The 22,579-nt window shown below is 48.2% G+C and overlaps 1 protein-coding gene across 1 annotated transcript in view; it reads right to left on the bottom strand.

The window, feature by feature from the left end:
- Positions 1–10,587: 10,587 nt before the first annotated feature.
- Positions 10,588–22,579, bottom strand: part of LOC120916242 (dispanin subfamily A member 2b-like) — a 31,603-nt gene continuing 19,611 nt past the window's right edge. The window contains exon 2 of the mRNA XM_040327112.1: positions 10,588–10,853. Within this exon, the coding sequence (XP_040183046.1) occupies positions 10,704–10,853 (150 nt within the window). The 3' untranslated portion in view covers positions 10,588–10,703. The remainder of the gene's footprint in view (positions 10,854–22,579) is intronic.

Genomic DNA, 22,579 nt, shown 5'->3' on the forward strand with positions numbered 1-22,579 from the left:
TGCAGGGTCCTGGGGAGACCAGATATAGTGAATGCAGGGTCCTGGGGAGACCAGATATAGTGAATGCAGGCTTCTGGGGAGACCAGATATAGTGAATGCAGAGTACTGGGGAGACCAGATATAGTGAATGCAGGGTGCTGGGGAGACCAGATATAGTGAATGCAGAGTCCTGGGGAGACCAGATATAGTGAATGCAGAGTCCTGGGGAGACCAGATATAGTGAATGCAGGCTCCTGGGGAGACCAGATATAGTGAATGCAGGGTCCTGGGGAGACCAGATATAGTGAATGCAGAGTCCTGGGGAGACCAGATATAGTGAATGCAGGCTCCTGGGGAGACCAGATATAGTGAATGCAGGCTCCTGGGGAGAGCAGATATAGTGAATGCAGGCTCCTGGGGAGACCAGATATAGTGAATGCAGGCTCCTGGGGAGAGCAGATATAGTGAATGCAGGCTCCTGGGGAGATCAGATATAGAGAATGCAGAGTCCTGGAGAGATCAGATATAGTGAATGCAGGGTCCTGGGGAGACCAGATATAGTGAATGCAGGGTCCTGGGGAGACCAGATATAGTGAATGCAGGCTTCTGGGGAGACCAGATATAGTGAATGCAGGCTCCTGGGGAGACCATATATAGTGAATGCAGGGTGCTGGGGAGACCAGATATAGTGAATGCAGGCTTCTGGGGAGACCAGATATAGTGAATGCAGGCTCCTGGGGAGACCATATATAGTGAATGCAGGGTGCTGGGGAGACCAGATATAGTGAATGCAGGCTTCTGGGGAGACCAGATATAGTGAATGCAGGCTTCTGGGGAGACCAGATATAGTGAATGCAGGCTCCTGGGGAGACCAGATATAGTGAATGCAGGGTCCTGGGGAGATCAGATATAGTGAATGCAGGCTCCTGGGGAGACCAGATATAGTGAATGCAGGGTGCTGGGGAGACCAGATATAGTGAATGCAGAGTCCTGGGGAGATCAGATATAGTGAATGCAGGGTCCTGGGGAGACCAGATATAGTGAATGCAGGGTCCTGGGGAGACCAGATATAGTGAATGCAGACTTCTGGGGAGACCAGATATAGTGAATGCAGAGTACTGGGGAGACCAGATATAGTGAATGCAGGGTGCTGGGGAGACCAGATATAGTGAATGCAGAGTCCTGGGGAGACCAGATATAGTGAATGCAGAGTCCTGGGGAGACCAGATATAGTGAATGCAGGCTCCTGGGGAGACCAGATATAGTGAATGCAGGGTCCTGGGGAGACCAGATATAGTGAATGCAGAGTCCTGGGGAGACCAGATATAGTGAATGCAGGCTCCTGGGGAGACCAGATATAGTGAATGCAGGCTCCTGGGGAGACCAGATATAGTGAATGCAGGCTCCTGGGGAGACCAGATATAGTGAATGCAGGCTCCTGGGGAGAGCAGATATAGTGAATGCAGGCTCCTGGGGAGATCAGATATAGAGAATGCAGAGTCCTGGAGAGATCAGATATAGTGAATGCAGGGTCCTGGGGAGACCAGATATAGTGAATGCAGGGTCCTGGGGAGACCAGATATAGTGAATGCAGGCTTCTGGGGAGACCAGATATAGTGAATGCAGGCTCCTGGGGAGACCATATATAGTGAATGCAGGGTGCTGGGGAGACCAGATATAGTGAATGCAGGCTTCTGGGGAGACCAGATATAGTGAATGCAGGCTCCTGGGGAGACCATATATAGTGAATGCAGGGTGCTGGGGAGACCAGATATAGTGAATGCAGGCTTCTGGGGAGACCAGATATAGTGAATGCAGGCTTCTGGGGAGACCAGATATAGTGAATGCAGGCTCCTGGGGAGACCAGATATAGTGAATGCAGGGTCCTGGGGAGATCAGATATAGTGAATGCAGGCTCCTGGGGAGACCAGATATAGTGAATGCAGGGTGCTGGGGAGACCAGATATAGTGAATGCAGAGTCCTGGGGAGATCAGATATAGTGAATGCAGGGTCCTGGGGAGACCAGATATAGTGAATGCAGGGTCCTGGGGAGACCAGATATAGTGAATGCAGACTTCTGGGGAGACCAGATATAGTGAATGCAGAGTACTGGGGAGACCAGATATAGTGAATGCAGGGTGCTGGGGAGACCAGATATAGTGAATGCAGAGTCCTGGGGAGACCAGATATAGTGAATGCAGAGTCCTGGGGAGACCAGATATAGTGAATGCAGGCTCCTGGGGAGACCAGATATAGTGAATGCAGGGTCCTGGGGAGACCAGATATAGTGAATGCAGGCTCCTGGGGAGACCAGATATAGTGAATGCAGGGTGCTGGGGAGAGCAGATATAGTGAATGCAGGAAAGGTGGGGATCCTTAGAAGGGTGTTCAATGCGTTTTGAGTGTAAGAAATGTTTGCTACACTTCAGTCAACCGGTTCCTTTGTCCTCCATGAGCAAATCACAGATCCAATCTAATTGTCACTCCTCCTGATACATTGCAGACATCCTACGGGGGGGGGGGCGGTTCTTGTGGTTCTCGCTGTACCAAGGAAATGTAATTAGCGGAGGAGGAAAGAAAACGAAATAAAAGAGAATGAAAACAAATGGGGGCGCTGGTTGTTATTGCTCGCTGTAACTAATGAGCACTTTAATCAGAAAGCTTTTTAACCTTCTCCGTCCTCACCGGGTATCAGAAATGACGGCAGCCGGAGTCAGGGAGCGCGGCCGGGGTCATCCCATCCGGAACATTCGCTTACCAAGCAGAGAAAGGACTCAATGGATTAACATCAAAATACGAAAAATGTAAAATGTAAAATGTCATTTGTGTATTTGGTATTTTTGTTGCTACAAATCATTTTCTAAAAGCTGTAAAATAAATAAATACATCTACAGTATCTCACAAAAGTAAGTACACCCCTCACATTTTTGTAAATATTTTCTTCTATCTTTTCATGTGACGACGCTGAAGAAATGACACTTTGGGCCAGATTCTCAATGGCGTTACGACGGCGCAACACCATTTGCGCCGTCGTAAGTCCTAATCTGGCCCCGGGTATCTATGCGACTGATTCTTAGAATCAGTTACGCATAGATACCCATTAGATCTGACAGGCTTAAGGCTCTTACGCTGTCAGATCTTAAATGCAATTTTTTTTTCCCGCCGCTAGGTGTCGCATCGTCGTTTTCCCCGTCGTCTATGCAAATGAGGTAATTACGCGAGATTCCCGAACATACGCGCGGTCGACGCTGACATTTTACGGCGTTTACGTAGCCTAAGCGACGCGTAAGGTTGCCCCTGCTATTATGAGGGGCAATCAATGTTAAGTATTGCCGTCGTTCCCGCGTCAAAATTTAAAAAAATTACGTTGTTTGCGTAAGACGTCCGTGAATGGCGCTGGACGCCATTTACGTTAACGTCTAAGCAAATGACGTTGGGGCGAAGTCATTTAGCGCAATGCACGTCGGGTAATTTACCCGATAGAGCATGCGCAGTACACTCGGCGCAGGAGCGCGCCTAATTTAAATGGTGCCCGCCCCATTTGAATTGGGCGGGCTTGCGCCGAGCGCTTTTACGATACACCGCCGCAAGTTTACAGGTAAGTGTTCTGAGAATCATGCACTAACGCTGTAAACCTGCGGCGGTGTAACGTAAATCACATACGTTATGCTGCCCAGGAGCAACGTAATTGTAGGAGAATCTGGGCCTTTGTATCTACAATGTTGTGTAGTGAGTGTACAGCTTGTATAATGGTGTACATTTGCTGTCCCCTCAAAATAACGCAACACACAGCCATTAATGTCTAACAAAAATGAGTACACCCCTAAGTGAAAATGTCTAAATTGGGCCCAATTAGCCATTTTCACCTCCCCGGTGTCATGTGACTCGTTAGGCCCCATACTCACGACCAAACATGTCTGCTGAAACTGGTCCGCAGGCCAGTTTCAGCAGACATGTTTGGTCGTGTGTGGGCGCGAGCGGGCCGAATTCCAGCAAACATTTGCCCGCCGGGCCTTTTCCCAGCGGACAAATATTCCTGGACTTGTTTTAAAACAGTCCGCTGGAATCCTGCCCGCTCGGACATGTATGGTCGTCAGTACAGACCTACCGTACATGTCCAGGCGCCCGCCGTCCCTCGCATGCGTCGAATGACTTCGACGCATGCGTGGAAGCATTTTAAAGGCGGGTCGCCCACGTCGCTGCGTCATTGTCGCGGCGACACCGCGTCATCGACGCGGCGACACCGCGGACACGCCCCGCGTATTGTTTACGCGCGGACTTCTGTACGATGGTGTGTACAACCATCGTACAGAAGCCCTCTGGCAGACATGTACGGTGAAAACGGTCCGACGGACCGCTTTCACCATACATGTTTGTCCGTGTGTACCCGGCCTTAGTGTTACAAGGTCTCAGGTGTGAATGGGGAGCAGGTGTGTTAATTTTGGTGTTATCGCTCATCTCGCGACATGGCCCCAGAACTCTCTGAGGATCTGAAAAATTAAGAATTGTGGGCCAGATTCACGTAGAATCGCGGCGGCGTAACGTATCCTAGATACGTTACACCGCCGCAATTTTTCATCGCAAGTGCCTGATTCACCAAGCACTTGCGATGAAAACTACGCCCGCGTCCTCAAGGCAAGGCGGGCCAATTCAAATGGGCGTGTGCCATTTAAATTAGGCGCGCTCCCGCGCCGGACCTACTGCGCATGCTCCGTTTCCTAACTCCCGCCGTGCTTTGCGCGCCGTGACGTCATTTTTTTGAACGGCGACGCGCGTAGCGTACTTCCGTATTCCCAGACGGCTTACGCAAACGACGTTAAATTTTGAATTTCGACGCGGGAACGACGGCCATACTTTAGACAGCAATACACTTGCTGACTAAAGTTAGGGCACCAAAAAAAACGACTAACTTTGCGACGGGAAACTAGACTAGCGGCGACGTAGCGAACGCGAAAAACCGTCGTGGATCCGCCGTAACTCCTAATTTGCATACCCGACGCTGGTTTACGACGCAAACTCCCCCCAGCGGCGGCCGCGGTACTGCATCCTAAGATTCGACAGTGTAAAACAATTACACCTGTCGGATCTTAGGGATATCTATGCGTAGAGGAGAGTTTTATGGCATTTAAAAAAAAAAAAATTTTGTTACTAGTAATGGCGGCAATCTGCGATTTTGTTCGTGACTGCGACAATATGGCGGACAAATCGGACACTTTTGACGCTTCTTAGGGGAGCATCTCTGTGTTTGAGTTGTAGCCATAGAAACATTTGTAAAGGGGAGGAGTTAGTAAAATGACCGTGCCCATGTGGGGGCGCCAGAAATATTTCTGCACCCAGGCGTCTGTGACCCTAGGATTGGCCCTGATCACACACGGCCCTTCACACGCACGGATCTTCACTTAACGAGGCTCCGCAGTCTCGGCAGATTCGTATTTGTTTAATGTGATGCCCACAAAAGGCAACATTCAGTCAGACCGCCACACAGATGTCCGTCTGAGGGCGGGGGAAGGAATTTTTCAGACTTTATGAGCTGCCAGAAATCTCATTATACATCCCCCCCCCCGCACACGCACACAGAGTCACGCACTACAATTGTCATTCATTGTTATAGCTGTGACATATACCGCAGTGCTGTACTAACAACGCTGAGGTGGTCACATCAGTCTCTGCACCAGAAGAGCTCACACTCTAATGAACAATTCCCAGTGCCTGCAATGCGACACTATCAGAGCTGCAGGTGGGAAAAAGGTGGTTCTATGAATCAGTCGCATAGATAGAAACAGGGATACGACGGAGTATCAGGAGAAACGCCGTCGTATCCCCTTTGTGAATCTGGCCCTGTGTGTCTACATAAAGATGGCCTAGACTATAAGAAGATCGCCAAGACCCTGAAACTGAGCTGCAGCCCGGTGGCCAAGACCATACAGCGGTATAACAGGACAGGTTCCCCTCCCCCCGCCTCGCCATGGTCCACCAAAGAAGTTGAGGTCACGTGCTCAGCGGCATATCCAGAGGTTGTCTTTGGGAAATAGATGTATGAGTGCTGCCAGAATTGCTGGAGAGGGTGAAGGGGTGGGGGGGTAAGCCTGTCAGTGTTTAGACCATACGCCGCACACTGCATCAAACTTTTTCTTCTACATATTTTTGGTAAAAAAATTGCAATAAGCGTTTATTGATTGGTTTGCGCAAAAGTTATGGGGCCAGATTCATAAAAGAGATACGACGGCGTATCTCCTGATACGCCGTCATATCTCTGAGATACGATTGACGTATCTATGCGCCTGATTCATAGAATCAGTTACGCATAGATAGCCCTAAGATCCGACAGGTGTAAGTGACTTACACCGTCGGATCTTAGGCTGCAATTCCAGGCCGGCCGCTAGGTGGCGATTCCATTGCAGTCGGCGCAGAATATGCAAATGACTAGTTACGCCGATTCACGAACGTCCGCTTTACCCGTCGCAGTAAATGTACGTCGTTTCCGTAGAGATACGCGGCGTAAAGATAAAGCTGCCCTCTAGGTGGTCTAGCCAATGTTAAGTATGGCCGTCGTTCCCACGTCGAAATTTGAAATTTAGCGTTGTTTGCGTAAGTCGTCCGTGAATGGCGCTGGACGCCATTTACGTTAACGTCGAAAACCAATGACGTCCTTGCGACGTCATTTAGCGCAATGCACGTCGGGAAATTTTTAGGGACGGAGCATGCGCAGTACGTTCGGCGCGGGAACGCGCCTAATTTAAATGGTCCCCGCCCCATTTGAATTAGGCGGGCTTGCGCCGGTCGGATTTACGCTACGCCGCCGCAACTTTACAGGCAAGTGCTTTGTGAATCAAGCACTTGCCTGTAAAACTTGCGACGGTGTAAGGTAAATGTGATACGTTACGCTGCCGCTACGTTACGCGATTCTACCTGAATCTGGCCCATAGCGTTTACAAAATAGAGGAGAGTTTTATGGCATTTAAAAAAAAAAAATTTTTGTTACTAGTAATGGCGGCAATCTGCGATTTTGTTCGTGACTGCGACAATATGGCGGACAAATCGGACACTTTTGACGCTTCTTAGGGGAGCATCTCTGTGTTTGAGTTGTAGCCATAGAAACATTTGTAAAGGGGAGGAGTTAGTAAAATGACCGCGCCCATGTGGGGGCGCCAGAAATATTTCTGCACCCAGGCGTCTGTGACCCTAGGATCGGCCCTGATCACACACGGCCCTTCACACGCACGGATCTTCACTTAACGAGGCTCCGCAGTCTCGGCAGATTCGTATTTGTTTAATGTGATGCCCACAAAAGGCAACATTCAGTCAGACCGCCACACAGATGTCCGTCTGAGGGCGGGGGAAGGAATTTTTCAGGCTTTACGAGCTGCCAGAAATCTCATTATACACCCCCCCCCGCACACACACAGAGTCACGCACTACAATTGTCATTCATTGTTATAGCTCTGACATATACCGCAGTGCTGTACTAACAACGCTGAGGTGGTCACATCAGTCTCTGCACCAGAAGAGCTCACACTCTAATGAACAATACCCAGTGCCTGCAATGCGACACTATCAGAGCTGCAGGTGGGAAAAAGACCACAGATTTGTATCGCTAGCTCGTCCCTTTCGTGGAGTGAGGTCGATCACCCCTGTGAGGCTGATTGGAAATTGCAGCTGGTGTGCTTAAATAATGACAGGTGTAAAGAAGTCTCAGGCTCGATTCACACTATCGCGATTTCTGTTGCATTTTGCAGAAATGCAGGGAAATTTATTAACATGGGTTCCTATTGAACATGTTCACATCAATGCATGTTGTGAACGTCACTTCCGGTGTATGTCTGCCTGGGAGTGGCCGTAGGCAGACGCAGGGATGGACTGGCCATAGGGACTACAGGGAGTTTCCCGGTGGGCCGATAGCTCAGTGGGCCGGCTTCAGTGACAGCAGACCGCCGCCCCCCTCCGCTCCTCTGTCTCTCTCTCTTCCCGCAGCGCTCACAGAGGCGACAAAGAGCACAGTGGCATCCATGGGTACAGTGGTGACAAAGAGCACAGTGACATCAATTAAAGGGCACAGTGACATGCACAGTGGCAACAATGGGCACAGTGGTGACAAAGGGCACAGTGGTGACAATTGATGTGTTTGATGGCATGGCACAGTGACTGCGTTTGATGGCATGGCACAGTGGTGCGAATGGATGGCATAGTGACTGCATTTGATGGCACAGTGGTAATAATTGATGGCACAGTGGCTGTGTATGATGGCATGGAACAGTGGTGACAATTGATGGCACAGTGGCTGCATTTGATGGCATGGCACAGTGGTGATAATTGATGGCACATTTTTTAATATATTTTTTTATTTATATATATTTTCTATGTATATATATATATAGTTTATTATTAAAGGGCCCAGAGGTCCCCAGGGCCCTGGATGGCAACCCCCCTTTTTTTATAAAAAAAATATTTATTTTTTATATTACTTTATTTTTTTTTATTTATATATATATATATGTTTTTTTATTATTATTAAACGGATCAGAGGTCCCCAGGGCCCCATGTGGCAAACCCCCTTTTTTTTTTTATAAATGTTTATTTTTTAATTTTTCTTGTTTTTATATATATATATATATATTTTTTTTTTTATTAAAGGGCCCAGAGGTCCCAGGGGCCCTGGATGGCAACCCCCCTTTTTTTTATTTTTATAAATGTTTATTTTTATTTTTTTTATATATTTCTTTATTTCTTTTTTATTTCTTTTTTTATTTTTATTAAAGGGCCCAGAGGCCCCCGGGTGGCTCCCCCCCCTTTTTTAATATATATTTTTCTTTATTTATTTTTTTTGTAAAGGACCCCCCCCTGCTTCTCAATTTCAGGCAGCACCCCCCCCCCCCCTGGTTCTCTGCTCCCCAGGGGGCCCATGCCTGCAGCTGTGTAAGGGGCCCCATAATTCCTCATGGCGGCCCTGAATATATATATATATATATCTATGTAGGTTTGGTGAGATGCTGATGTCAGTCTGTGTCGGTTTTTGCCATTTATGTCACGTATTAATGTGATTTTCGTATTGCTTTCCTTCTATTTATTGTATCAGTGTCTGTAGTGTAAGATTTATGTCTCCCCGGAGGATGTCTGGACTCCTCGCTGAGGCCTGATTGAATCATTGTCTTATTACTCCAGAACAGAGGGAACATTAACATGGCGTGCCCTGTGATGTCATCCCTGCAATATCTCACTCCTCTCCTTCTGGGGGGATTAAAGGAACCCGGACTGAGCGATAGCGGGCTGCCATTACCGAGATCTCTATTCCTATTCTGTATGCAGGACCGCCATCAGGGGGGCACAGGCAGTACACCTGTAAGGGGCCCGGATGGCAACCCCCCCTTTTTTTTATAACATTTACTTTTTATTTTATATATATATATATATATATATACATATATATATATACCGTAATTATCGGCGTATACCGCGCACTTTTTTGCCCTTAAAATCAGGGCAAAATCGTGGGTGCGCGATATACGCCGATACCCGCTTCCCGCGCCGTGTTTGAACCACTGCGCCGACATATACCGAGCGCAGTACACTCGGGTATACTCGGGCAGGCTCGGCTCCTCTCGCGGTCACGTCCTGTGCGTCCTGTACGTCCTTTACGCGAGAGGAGCCGAGCCTGCCCGAGTATACCCGAGTGTACTGCGCTCGGTATATGTCGGCGGAGTGCTTCAAACACAGCGCGGGAAGCGGGGATCGGCTGAAGAACACAGCGGGGAGGACACCACGATGGCCGCAGAAGAACGCCGGACAAGGCTGCCGATGGACGCGATGGACGCCGGGCAAGACACCGACGAGGGCCATCAAAACTGTAAGTATTTATTTTTTTCTAGGAATTTTTCTTCTAGGTTGGGGGTGCGCGCTATACGCCGGGGCGCGTTATAGGAAGATAAATACGGTATATATATTGTTTATTAAAGGGCCCAGGGGCCTGGAGGTCCCCAGGGACCCGGATGGCAACCCCCCTTTTTTATATATATATATATATATTTTTTTTATTAAAGGGACCAAAGGTCCCCAGGGCCCCGGATGGCTACCCCCCCCCCCCTTTTTTTTATATTTTTTTTTATTTCAATTTTTTTGTAAGGGGCCAAGAGGTCCTCAGGGCAACCCCCTCCTTTTTTTTCCGTCAGCACCCAAAGCCCCTCGGCCTTAATTTGCAGCGGCAGCACCCCCTGCTTCTCAATTCATAACACCCCCCCCCTGAAGCTGTGTAAGGGCCCCCATAATTCCTGATGGCGGCCCTGTCTGTATGTATGGACTCTGCACAGTACCACTTCTCTTGTCCTGTATGCCGGGTGTAATTCTCAGTATCTGTTCTTATTCTGTATGTATGGACTCTGCACAGTACCACTTCTCTTGTCCTGTATGTCGGGTGTAATTCTCAGTATCTGTTCTTATTCTTTATCCTTAGTATGTTTTTCTTATTGATATCCTTTGTAGTCTCTGATAATCAGAAGCAATACTAGACACCATGGTAGGGAGAACACAACATCCCCACCCAATATAAATGGCAGTTTTCAGTGGAAAATCCTTTACTTTCATTTATTTAAAAAAAAAAACAACAATAACGTATCCCTGGTGAATATATAAAGACGGGTTTATTGGGTAATGTACATATAGAGCATACAGTGATTCCATAATAGAGATCCGTGAGATTCTTCTCCTCCTGTCTCCGGGGGAAGGGATTCTGCTATCTGCGGGATGCCGCCACAATCTGTAAGGTCACCACAATAATGATCAGGATGATGCCGAGGACCAAGGCTGCGATGTTCAGGTAGAATGCCGTGCGGGAATGTTTGGCTGCCGAATCCGCATCGTTTTGATTGTTTGCATCACGTGACTGGAAGAGAAAATGAGGAGGAATTATTAGTGCCAGAAAGAAATATAGAGAATCTTCTATACATACAGAGGAGCTACAATGTCACCGCCTAATGTTCACTGGAAGAGAGATTGTGTTACTTTGTATACTTTCCCTTTCCCCATCACTTCCTCTGTCCTTCTCCTTTCCTCACAATTACTTCTACTTTTACCTTTTAGTCTTTTTTCATTTCCTTTTCCTTTTCCCTTCTCTTCTTCATTCCCTTTTCCTTCTCCTTTATCCTTATTCTTTTCCTTTCCTTCACGTTTCCCTTTTAATTTCCTTTCCTTCTCCTTCCCCCCTCTTTCTTTTCCTTTCCTTCTCCTTTGTACCTTTTCTCTACCTTTCTTTCTTCTTTCCCCCCTTTCCACTTTTTCAGTTAATTTCCTTCTCTTCTCCCTGCTTTTTTAAATTTCCTTTTCCTTTCCCTTTTTTCATTTCCTTCCCCTTTCCCCTTTTTAATTTTTTCCACTCTCCCTTTTACCTTTCCTTCTCCTTTCCCCTTTTAAATTTTCTTCCCCCTTTTTTTTCTTCCCCATTCCCCTTCTTCATTTACTTTCATTCTCCGTTTTTCCTTTCCTTCTCCCTACCCTTCTTTTATTTATCTCCCCTTTCCTCTTTTTCCTTCCCCCCTTTTATTTTCCTTTCCTTCTCCTCTCTTTTCCTTTAATTTCCTTTCCCTCTCCTTTTCCCTTTTTCCTTTCCTTTCCTTTCCCCCCTTTTCTTTTCCTTCTCCTTTTCTTTTGTCCTTTTCCTTTTTATTCTCATTTCCCCTTTTTCTTTTCCTTTCCTTCTCCTTTCATATTTTCCTTTCGTTCTTCTTTTCCTTTACTTTCCTTCTCCTTCCCCCCTTTCCTATCCTTTTCCCCTTTTCTTTTCCTTTCCTTCTCTACCATTCTTTCTCCTTTTCCACCTTTTCTTTTCCTTCCCTTTGTCCTTTTTCAGTTCATTTCCATCTCTTCTCCCTGCTAATTTAAATTTCCTTTTCATTTCCCCTTTTTCATTTCCTTCTTCTTTGTCCTTTTTCTTTACCTTTCCTTCTTCTTTCCCCTTTTTCATTACCTTGCCTTTTTCATTTACTTTCATTCTCCCTTTTCCTTCTCCTTTCCCTTTTTAATTTCCTTCCCCTTTCCCCCCTTTTCTTCCCCTTTCCCCTTTTATTTTCCTTTCCTTCTCCTCTCCTTTCTGTTCTTTTAATTTCCTTTCCCTCTCCTTTCTCCTTTTTCCTTTCCTTTCCTTTCTCCTTTTTGTTTTCCTTCTGCTTTCCCCTTTTTCCTTTTCTTTCCTCCTCCTTTCCCCTATTTCTTTTCCTTCTCCTTTTCCGCTTTTCCTTTACTTTCCCTTTTTTCTTTTCCTTTCTTTTGCTTTCCTTTTCTTTCCTTCTCCTTTCTACTTTTCCTTTTCATTATCCTTTCCCCTTTTTCTTTTCTTTTCCTTTCCTTCTCCTTTCCCCTTTTCCTTTTCCTTTCCTCCTTTTTTTTTATTTTCTTTTCCTTCTACTTTCCTCTTTTTCTTTACCTTTCGTTCTCCTTTCCCCTTTTTCTTTCCTTTTCTTCTCCCCCCTTTTTTTCACCCTTCCTTTTCCTTTCCTTCTCCTTTCCCCTTTTCCTTTCCCCCCCTTTTTTTCCCTTCTACTTTCCTCTTTTTCTTTACCTTTCGTTCTCCTTTCCCCTTTTTCTTTCCTTTTCTTCTCCACCCTTTTTCCCCCTTCTTTTTCCTTTTCCTTTCCTTCTCCTTTCCCCCTTTTTTTCCTTCTACTTTCCTCTTTTTTTTTTACCTTTCGTCCTCCTTTCCCCTTTTTCTTTGTCTTTCCTTTTCTTCTCCACCCTTTTCCCCCCCCTTCCTTTTCCTTTTCCTTTCCTTCTCCTTTCCCCTTTTCCTTTCCCCCTTTTTTTTTCTTTTCCTTCTACCTTCCTCTTTTTCTTTACCTTTCGTTCTCCTTTCCCCTTTTTCTTTTTCTTTCCTTTTCCCCCTTCCTTTTCCTTGACTTCTCCTTTCCCCTTTTTCTTTTCTTTTGCCCCCCCCTTTTTCCCTTTCCTTCTCCTTTCCCCCATCCATCCTCTTTTTCTCTTTTCCCCTTTCCCTCTCCCTCGCCTTCTCCCCTTATCCTTTCCCTTTTCCTGACAGAAATATAATTTTTTAAAGAAGATCTGTAGTGAGGAAGTATAGAGCCCACCACTACTGATCCCTCCTTTTATTACTACTCATACTAAATCCCTGGCAGTCATGCTGAATCAGCGGCTTCAATACTTTCTTAGGGCCATATTCTGAGAGAAGTTACGATGGAGTATCTCTGGATACTCCATCGTATCTCTCTTTTTTGGCCCGCGTATCTATGCGAGTGATTCTTAGAATCATTTTCGCATAGATACGCTTAAGATCCGACATGTTTAAAGCGGGGGTTCACCCTATCGACGGCAAAAAAAATAAATTTTTTTCTTTTACCTTTAAATCAGGCATTGTAGCGCGAGCTACAGTATGCCTGTCCCGAATTTTTTCCCCCCATACTCACCTTGTAGTCGTCCATCGAAGATACCGGGGAATGGGCGTGCCTCTGGAGACGGAGGATGATTGACGGCCGGCTCTGGCGCGTCACGCTTCTCCGGAAATAGCCGAAATAGGCTTGGTCTTCACGACGCGTGCGCATAGCCTGTGCGCACGCGCCGTGAAGAGCCGAGACCTACTCCGGCTGTCTTCGGGGAGAGTGACGTGCCAGGGCCGGCCGTCAATCATCCTCCCTCTCCATAGGCACGCCCATTCCCCGCGGGAGCCGGAATCTACGATGGACGACTACGAGGTGAGTACGGGGTTAAAAAAATCGGGACAGGCATACTGTAGCTCGCGCTACAATGCCTGTCTCGATGGTAACATCATGGGATTGTGGGTGAACTACCGCTTTAAGTCACTTACACTGTCGGATCTTAAATGTAATTACCCAGCCGGCCGCTAGGTGGCGTTTACCTTCAGGTCTCATTTGTTTATGCAAATGAGCCTGATACGCTGATTCCCGAACGAATTTGCGTCGCGTAACCGTCGCTAACGTCGTTTGCGTAAGCGTAAGGTTACCCCTGCTATATGAGGGGTAACCTTACGCCAGTCCCACGTACGCCATGTTAAGTGTCCGCGTTGTCTTTTCCCGTCAGGTACGTCGTTTCCCTAAGTCGTTCTTGAATACGACCTTACGTCAATGACACACACGTCGGCGTCATTGACGTTTTCCGCCGAGAACTGGAGCATGCGTACTGGGCTATTTTAAGCCCGGGGCATGCGCAGTTCGTTCGAATCGGGGGCGCGCTTAATTTAAATACAAGCCGCCCCCTTGGAGTTACGCGGGGATACGCCGGGCCAATTACACTACGCCGCCCCAAACTACGGAGCAAGTGTTTGGGGAATACAGCACTTGCTCCTGTAGGTTGGGGCGGCGTAGTGTAAATGGCTTACGCGACGCCCGCCCAAAATCTACGGGAATATGGCCCTTAATCATTACCCTGGAAGAAGTACATGGATTAAGACCAGGAAACTGACATTTTCAGGAGGTGTAATGGCAGTTAATGGCAGTTAAACCCTGAAGAAGGGAGGGGCCCTTCCCATGAAACGCGTTGGCAATATTTTATTCAATTATTCAATAAACTTTTCACACCAGTTGTGACCATTTCTATCAGGCGTTCTTAACTTTATAGCTAATAGTAATAAAAGGTTAGGACCCCTGTCAAGTTTTTACTGCTTGTAGAAAAATGCCGGAACCCCCAGAATTCTTTATTAAAATTCCATAAAAACCAACATGACATTGCAGGGACCCGGTGTGCCCCTGCCGCAAGCTCCTTGATCGTGCCCGCGGGACCCGCGGACTCGACGTCTGCCGGTGTCCCGCGATCGTGTCACGGAGCGGCAGAACGGGGAGAGGCCAGTGTAAATAAGGCAACTCCCTGTTCTGCCTAGTACCAGGACACTGATCGTCTGTTCCCTCTCTCATCAAGAAGAGCGATCAGTGTCGTGTCACAGTAAGCCACGCCCCCACACAGTTAGAATCACTCCCTAGGACACACTTAACCCCCTTCAGCGCCCCCTAGTGGTTAACCCCTTCCCAGACAGTATCATTTACACAGTAATCAGTGCATTTTTATAGCACTGACCGCTGTATAAATAACAGTGATCCCAAAATAGCGTCAAAAGTGTCCGATGTGTCTGCCATGATGTCGCAGTCATAATAAAAAAAAAAATTGTAATAAAAATGCCATAAAACTACCCCCATTTTGTAGACGCTATAACTTTTGCGCAAACCAATCAATCAACGCTTATTGGGTTTTTTTTTTTACCGAAAATATGTAGAAGAATACGTATCGACCTAAACTGAGGAAAAAAATATGTTTTTTTTATATATTTTTTGGGGATATTTATTATAGCAAAAAGTAAAAAAAAAATTGCTTTTTTTTTCGAAATTTTTGCTCTATTTTTGTTTATGGCGCAAAAAAGAAAAAACGCAGAGGTGATCAAATACCGCCAAAAGAAAGCTCTATTTGTGGGGAAAAAAGGACGTCAATTTTTATTTGGGAGCCACGTCGCACGACCGCGCAATTGTCAGTTAAAGCAACATATTGCTACACTTAGAGACGCCTCTTTTCTCTTTTATACTCTGGAGCTCCTGCTGGATTTTGCATCGAATCCCCTTGTGGAGGCTTCCATTTGTGGATGGACATTTTATGGTCACACAACCAATCACATCGCTATAATTAGGGTTGTCCCGATACCGATACCAGTATCGGTATCGGGACCGATACCGAGTATTTGCGGGAGTACTCGTACTCCCGCAAATACCCCCGATACCGAAATAGAATACTCCCCCCACCCCCCCGCCACCACCGCCGTCGCCGTATATCGTTAATCACCGTGCGGCGAACATTACAGGCACCTTTAGTTTGAATAGCTGTTTTGCCCGCCGCGCCGTGTATAGACACTCCCCCTTGGACGGATCTGTCCAATTCCGAGCAAGGAGGAGTGTCCTTTACACGGCGTGGCAGGGAAAACAGCTATTGAAACAAAAGCTGCCTGTAATGTTCGCCGCACAATGATTAACGCGGCGGCAGCGGCGGGGGGGGGGGGCGTCATCGGCATCATGATCAGGTATGGGGGACATGGCTGCATATGTTTGGGGACATGGCCGCTGGATATATGTGGGGGACATGGCTGCATATATGTGGGGGACATGGCTGCATATACTGTATGGGGGACATGGCTGCATATATGGGGGGACATGGCTGCATATATGGGGGGACATGGCTGGATATATGGGGGGACATGGCTGGATATATGGGGGGACATGGCTGGATATATGGGGGGACATGGCTGGATATATGGGGGACATGGCTGCATATACTATATGGGGGACATGGCTGCATATATGGAGGGACATGGCTGCATATATGGGGGGACATGGCTGGATATATGGGGGGACATGGCTGCATATATGTGGGGGGACATGGCTGCATTTATGTGGGGGGACATGGCTGCATTTATGTGGGGGGACATGGCTGCATTTATGTGGGGGACATGGCTGCATTTATGTGGGGGGACATGGCTGCATTTATGTGGGGGACATGGCTGCATATATGTGGGGGACATGGCTGCATATGTTTGGGGACATGGCTGCATATGTTTGGGGACATGGCTGCATATGTTTGGGGACATGGCTGCATATGTTTGGAGACATGGCTGCATATGTGGGGGACATGGCTGCATATGTTTGGGGACATGGCTGCATATGGGGGGGACATGGCTGCATATGGGGGGGACATGGCTGCATTTGTGGGGGGACATGGCTGCATATGGGGGGGACATGGCTGCATATGTGGGAGACATCCCTGCATTTGTGGGGGGACATGGCTGCATTTGGGGACACATTTAAAAAAAGTATCGGTATTCGGTATCGGCGAGTACTTGAAAAAAGGATCGGTACTTGTACTCGGTCCTAAAAAAGTGGTATCAGGACAACCCTAGCTATAATCTTTTTATATGGACTGTAAACTGAATGACTTATGAATAAATGGTTGTGGAACGAATCATCTGAGTTTCCATCATTTCTTATGGGGAAACCTGCTTTGATATACAAGTGCTTTGGATTACAAGCATGTTTCTGGAGCGAATTACGCTCGCAATCCAAAGGTTCTACTGTATTCTCGCTCACTTCCTGTTGATACATTGTAACGGAAAGTGAAGTAAAACCTCCACAATGGATACAGACAGTTAGGTTGATGTCACGGAGAAAATTTATCAGCAACAGGATGATCGTTGTCGCTCCCTCGCCGTATGGATGAGCGAGGTGTCGCTCCCTCACTGGATGGATGAGCGAGGTGTCGCTTCCACACTAGATGGATGAGCGAGGTGTCGCTCCCTCACTGGATGGATGAGCGAGGTGTCGCTCCCACACCAGATGGATGAGCGAGGTGTCACTCCCTCGCCGGATGGATGAGCGAAGCGTCGCTCCCTCACCAGATAGATGAGCGAGGTGTCGCTCCCACACCAGATGGATGAGCGAGGTGTCGCTCCCTCACTGGATGGATGAGCGAGGTGTCGCTCCCACACCAGATGGATGAGCGAGGTGTCACTCCCTTGCCGGATGGATGAGCGAAGCGTCGCTCCCTCACCAGATAGATGAGCGAGGTGTCGCTCCCACACCAGATGGATGAGCGAGGTGTCGCTCCCACACCAGATAGATGAGCGAGGTGTCGCTCCCTCACTGGATGGATGAGCGAGGTGTCGCTCCCACACCAGATGGATGAGCGAGGTGTCACTCCCTTGCCGGATGGATGAGCGAAGCGTCGCTCCCTCACCAGATAGATGAGCGAGGTGTCGCTCCCACACCAGATGGATGAGCGAGGTGTCGCTCCCACACCAGATAGATGAGCGAGGTGTCGCTCCCACACCAGATGGATGAGCGAGGTGTCACTCCCTTGCCGGATGGATGAGCGAAGCGTCGCTCCCTCACCAGATAGATGAGCGAGGTGTCGCTCCCTCGCCGGATAGATGAGCGAGGCATCGTTCTCTCGCCGGATGGATGAGCGAGGCTCCGTTCCCTCGCCGGATGGATGAGGCATCGCTCCCTCACCAGCAAGAAAACATTCTGCATCATTTTCTTTGGTGAGGGAGCGGCGTTCCTCTCATTTGGCTCGGTGAAGGGATGATCCGCACTATGAACAGCGGCTACCGTTATCTCTAATACTCCAGCGAGAACATTTTCCCGCTAAGTGCCCACTAAGTATGTCTGAAAACCCATTAGCCTGAAGCCAAATACCAAAATTGCATTAACAACCCAAATAAGGAATATAGACCTTGCGTGAGAGTTCTCTATCTTTAAAACATCCTCTGTGTCCCCAGTGGAAGTCACGTGACGAAACGCGTGGGGGCGAGGCTTGATTACATACACAAGTATCGCCTTAACGGCACGGATGGACTCTCCTGTGATCGCTAGTGCTTGTCAAATATCGACCTGGGATCAGAAGGAAGGTGTATATAGGAAAGTAGGGTGAAACACGGGGTCTTCTGTAGTTCCCTGGACTGGCCACTAGATGTCTCCATATATGGAAAAGTGAGCCGGGACTTTAGGAGTCACTGGTGTTTAACCAATAGCCAATCTGCCGCCGTCATTATACTGCGGCAGGTTGGTTCTCCTTGGCACATCGCCGTAGCTATAATGCAGCCCTTTAAATAGACTTGGCAGGCGCGCGCCCACGCGCCCACGGCCGCCGCGTGACTTAGGAGCTGATGCACGTGCTCCTGGGATGAATACACGTAAAAGATTTAAAGCGAAGCGGTACTAAACCCATCAAGTATTGAATGTGATGGCTGCATTCGTTTTCTTTTTTTTAGGCTTTCCACCCCTTTTCCTGGTGATCTGGCCGGTAACACGCCTCCTGTATTAGAGGGCCACACCCTGGATGAAGGAGCTCAGGAGGCACAACAGGCAGCAGCATTGTCAGTCTGGGGGATGATCTGGCCTGTAACACACCTCCTGTATTAGAGCGCCCCCCCACTCTGGATGAAGGAGCACAGGAGGCACAACAGGCAGCAGCATTGTCAGTCTAGGGGTGATCTGGTCAGTAACACACCTCCTGTATTAGAGCGCCCCCCCCACTCTGGATGAAGGAGAACAGGAGGCACAACGGGCAGCAGCATTGTCAGTCTGGGGGGTGATCTGGTCGGTAACACAGCTCCTGTATTAAAGCGCCCCCACTCTGGATGAAGGTGCATAGGAGGCACAACGGGCAGTAGCATTGTCAGTCTGGGGGGTGATCTGGCCGGTAACACACCTCCTGTATTAAAGCGCCCCCCCCCCACCCTGGATGAAGGAGAACAGGAGGGACAGCAGACAGCAGCATTGTCAGTCTGGGGGGTGATCTGGCCGGTAACACACCTCCTGTATTAAAGCGCCCCCCCCCCACCCTGGATGAAGGAGAACAGGAGGGACAGCAGACAGCAGCATTGTCAGTCTGGGGGGTGATCTGGCCAGTAACACAGCTCCTGTATTAGAGCGCCCCCCCACTCTGGATGAAGGAGCACAGGAGGCACAACAGGCAGCAGCATTGTCAGTCTGGGGGGTGATCTGGCCAGTAACACACCTCCTGTATTAAAGCGCCACCCACTCTGGATGAAGGCGCACAGGAGGCACAACAGGCAGCAGCATTGTCAGTCTGGGGCTGATCTGGTCGGTAACACACCTCTTGTATTAGAGCGCCCCCCACTCTGGATGAAGGAGCACAGGAGGCACAGCAGACAGCAGCATTGTCAGTCTGGGGGGTGATCTGGTCGGTAACACAGCTCCTGTATTAAAGCGCCCCCACTCTGGATGAAGGTGCATAGGAGGCACAACGGGCAGTAGCATTGTCAGTCTGGGGGGTGATCTGGCCGGTAACACACCTCCTGTATTAAAGCGCCCCCCCCCCACCCTGGATGAAGGAGAACAGGAGGGACAGCAGACAGCAGCATTGTCAGTCTGGGGGGTGATCTGGCCAGTAACACAGCTCCTGTATTAGAGCGCCCCCCCACTCTGGATGAAGGAGCACAGGAGGCACAACAGGCAGCAGCATTGTCAGTCTGGGGGGTGATCTGGCCAGTAACACACCTCCTGTATTAAAGCGCCACCCACTCTGGATGAAGGCGCACAGGAGGCACAACAGGCAGCAGCATTGTCAGTCTGGGGGTGATCTGGTCGGTAACACACCTCTTGTATTAGAGCGCCCCCCACTCTGGATGAAGGAGCACAGGAGGCACAGCAGACAGCAGCATTGTCAGTCTGGGGGGTGATCTGGTCGGTAACACACCTCTTGTATTAGAGCGCCCCCCACTCTGGATGAAGGAGCACAGGAGGCACAGCAGACAGCAGCATTGTCAGTCTGGGGGGTGATCTGGCCGGTAACACACCTCCTGTATTAAAGCGCCCCCCCCACCCTGGATGAAGGAGCACAGGAGGGACAGCAGACAGCAGCATTGTCAGTCTGGGGGGTGATCTGGCCAGTAACACAGCTCCTGTATTAGAGCGCCCCCCCCACTCTGGATGAAGGAGCACAGGAGGCACAACAGGCAGCAGCATTGTCAGTCTGGGGGGTGATCTGGCCAGTAACACACCTCCTGTATTAAAGCGCCACCCACTCTGGATGAAGGCGCACAGGAGGCACAACAGGCAGCAGCATTGTCAGTCTGGGGGTGATCTGGCCGGTAACACACCTCCTGTATTAGAGCGCCCCCTACACCCTGGATGAAGGAGCTCAGGAGGCACAGCAGACAGCAGCATTGTCAGTCTAGGTAGGGTGGAGGGGAGTGTTAGATGGACTAGCAGATTTAAATACACTAACAAATTGTAGCCAAACGCTGGCTCACACTTTATAATCAGTTGTTCTTTTCCCTTATGGGACAAAGGTTTTACGTGAATAAATCCCCTGCCAGTGGGTAGATGGTTTGTCTCATCCATGTAAACTGATACATTCTGCTGGAGAGGTTGTTCTGTCGAAAAACAACAGACATGCTGGCCGGATCACCAGATGAAAATAAAAGAAAGAAAACCTAAAAAAAAAAGAAAACTAATGCAGCCATCGCATTTAAGAATCGGTGAGCTGCAGTATGATAAATGTTTGCTTTTGGGTTTATTATCACTTTAACAAACAAAAACCGCAGACATATTACTTTTTTTAGTTAAAATTTACAAAAATCTTTTTTTGGCCGCACTTCAGCGAACGATTATCTTTTGGATATAAAAGCGAGAGAGGGGGGGGGGGGGGGGGGGGGGGGGAAAACTTTTCCCGCGCCAGACACAGATGTCGGGAATCTGTTTTCCGGACGTGGCGGCTCTCGTAAATTACGATTTATTTTTTAATTGATCTGTGAAGAGTCTGGTGATTAAGATCTAAAAAAAATAAAAAAAAGAAACAAAACAAAAAAAAAAAGATTCCCAGACTGGAAAAAATATATTTCAGCCAAAAGGTTAAATTAACCACTTCACATCTGGAAGTCCCCCCCCCCCCTTCCTGACCTGGCCAGTTCTTACGAATTCGCCGCTGCGTCACTTTTCACAATTGCGCGGTCGTGCGACGTGGCTCCCAAATAAAATTGGCGTCCTTTTTTTTCCCAAAAATGGAACTTTCTTTTGGTGGTATTTGATCACCTCTGCGTTTTTTTTTTTTTTTGCGCTATATACATAAAAAGAGCGACAATTTTGAAAAAATATAAATACATTTTTTACTTTCTGCTATAATAAATGTTCCCCAAAAATATTAAAAAAATAATGCATTCAATAAAAAAATAAATATATATATAGGTTTGAGAGCGTTTTGATTGGCGAACATTTTTTTCTTTTTTTTAATTCGGACTTGGTTTGCGAGTGTTAACTCGCAAGACGAGCAGAATTCAAGCTAAATAAGCCTGCAGTACCTCATTTGGCCTGAGGTACGGGGGGCGCAGAAGCCGAGCAGAGCCGAAAATAGGCCTGCAGTACATCATTTGGCCTGAGGTACGGGGACGCAGGAGCCGAGAAAAGCCGAACATTGGCCTGCAGTACCTCATTTGGCCTGAGGTACGGGGGGCGCAGGAGCCGAGCAAAGCCGAAAATAGGCCTGCAGTACATCATTTGGCCTGAGGTACGGGGGCGCAGAAGCCGAGCAGAGCCGAACATTGGCCTGCAGTACCTCATTTGGCCTGAGGTACGGGGGCGCAGAAGCCGGGCAGAGCCGGAAATAAGCCTGCAGTACCTCATTTGGTCTGAGGTACGGGGGCGCATAAGCCGAGCAGAGCCGAAAATAAGCCTGCAGTACCTCATTTGGCCTGAGGTACGGGGGCGCAGAATCCGAGCAGAGCCGAAAATAAGTCTGCAGTACCTCATTTGGTCTGAGGTACGGGGGCGCAGGAGCTGAGAAAAGCCGAACATTGGCCTGCAGTACCTAATTTTTCCTGCACTGAACTCTACTGGAACGTAGTAAAACGCATCAAAAACGCACTGGAACACATCAAAAATGTATCAAGAATGCATCAAAAAGGCACCGGATCTCAGTACAGTAAAAAAAAATTATGAAAAAAGAAAAAAAAATGAAAAAAAAAGAGAAAAAAACATCTGAAAACGCACTAAAAATGCAGTGATGGGCGATAAAAACCTCACAGAATGGATCTGGGGTGCGCTTTTTTGATGTGTAAACCAGAACTGTACTGGAACGCGGTAAAACGCATCA

This window comes from Rana temporaria, chromosome 10 (genome assembly GCF_905171775.1).
Source record: "Rana temporaria chromosome 10, aRanTem1.1, whole genome shotgun sequence".
Lineage (NCBI taxonomy): Eukaryota > Metazoa > Chordata > Amphibia > Anura > Ranidae > Rana > Rana temporaria.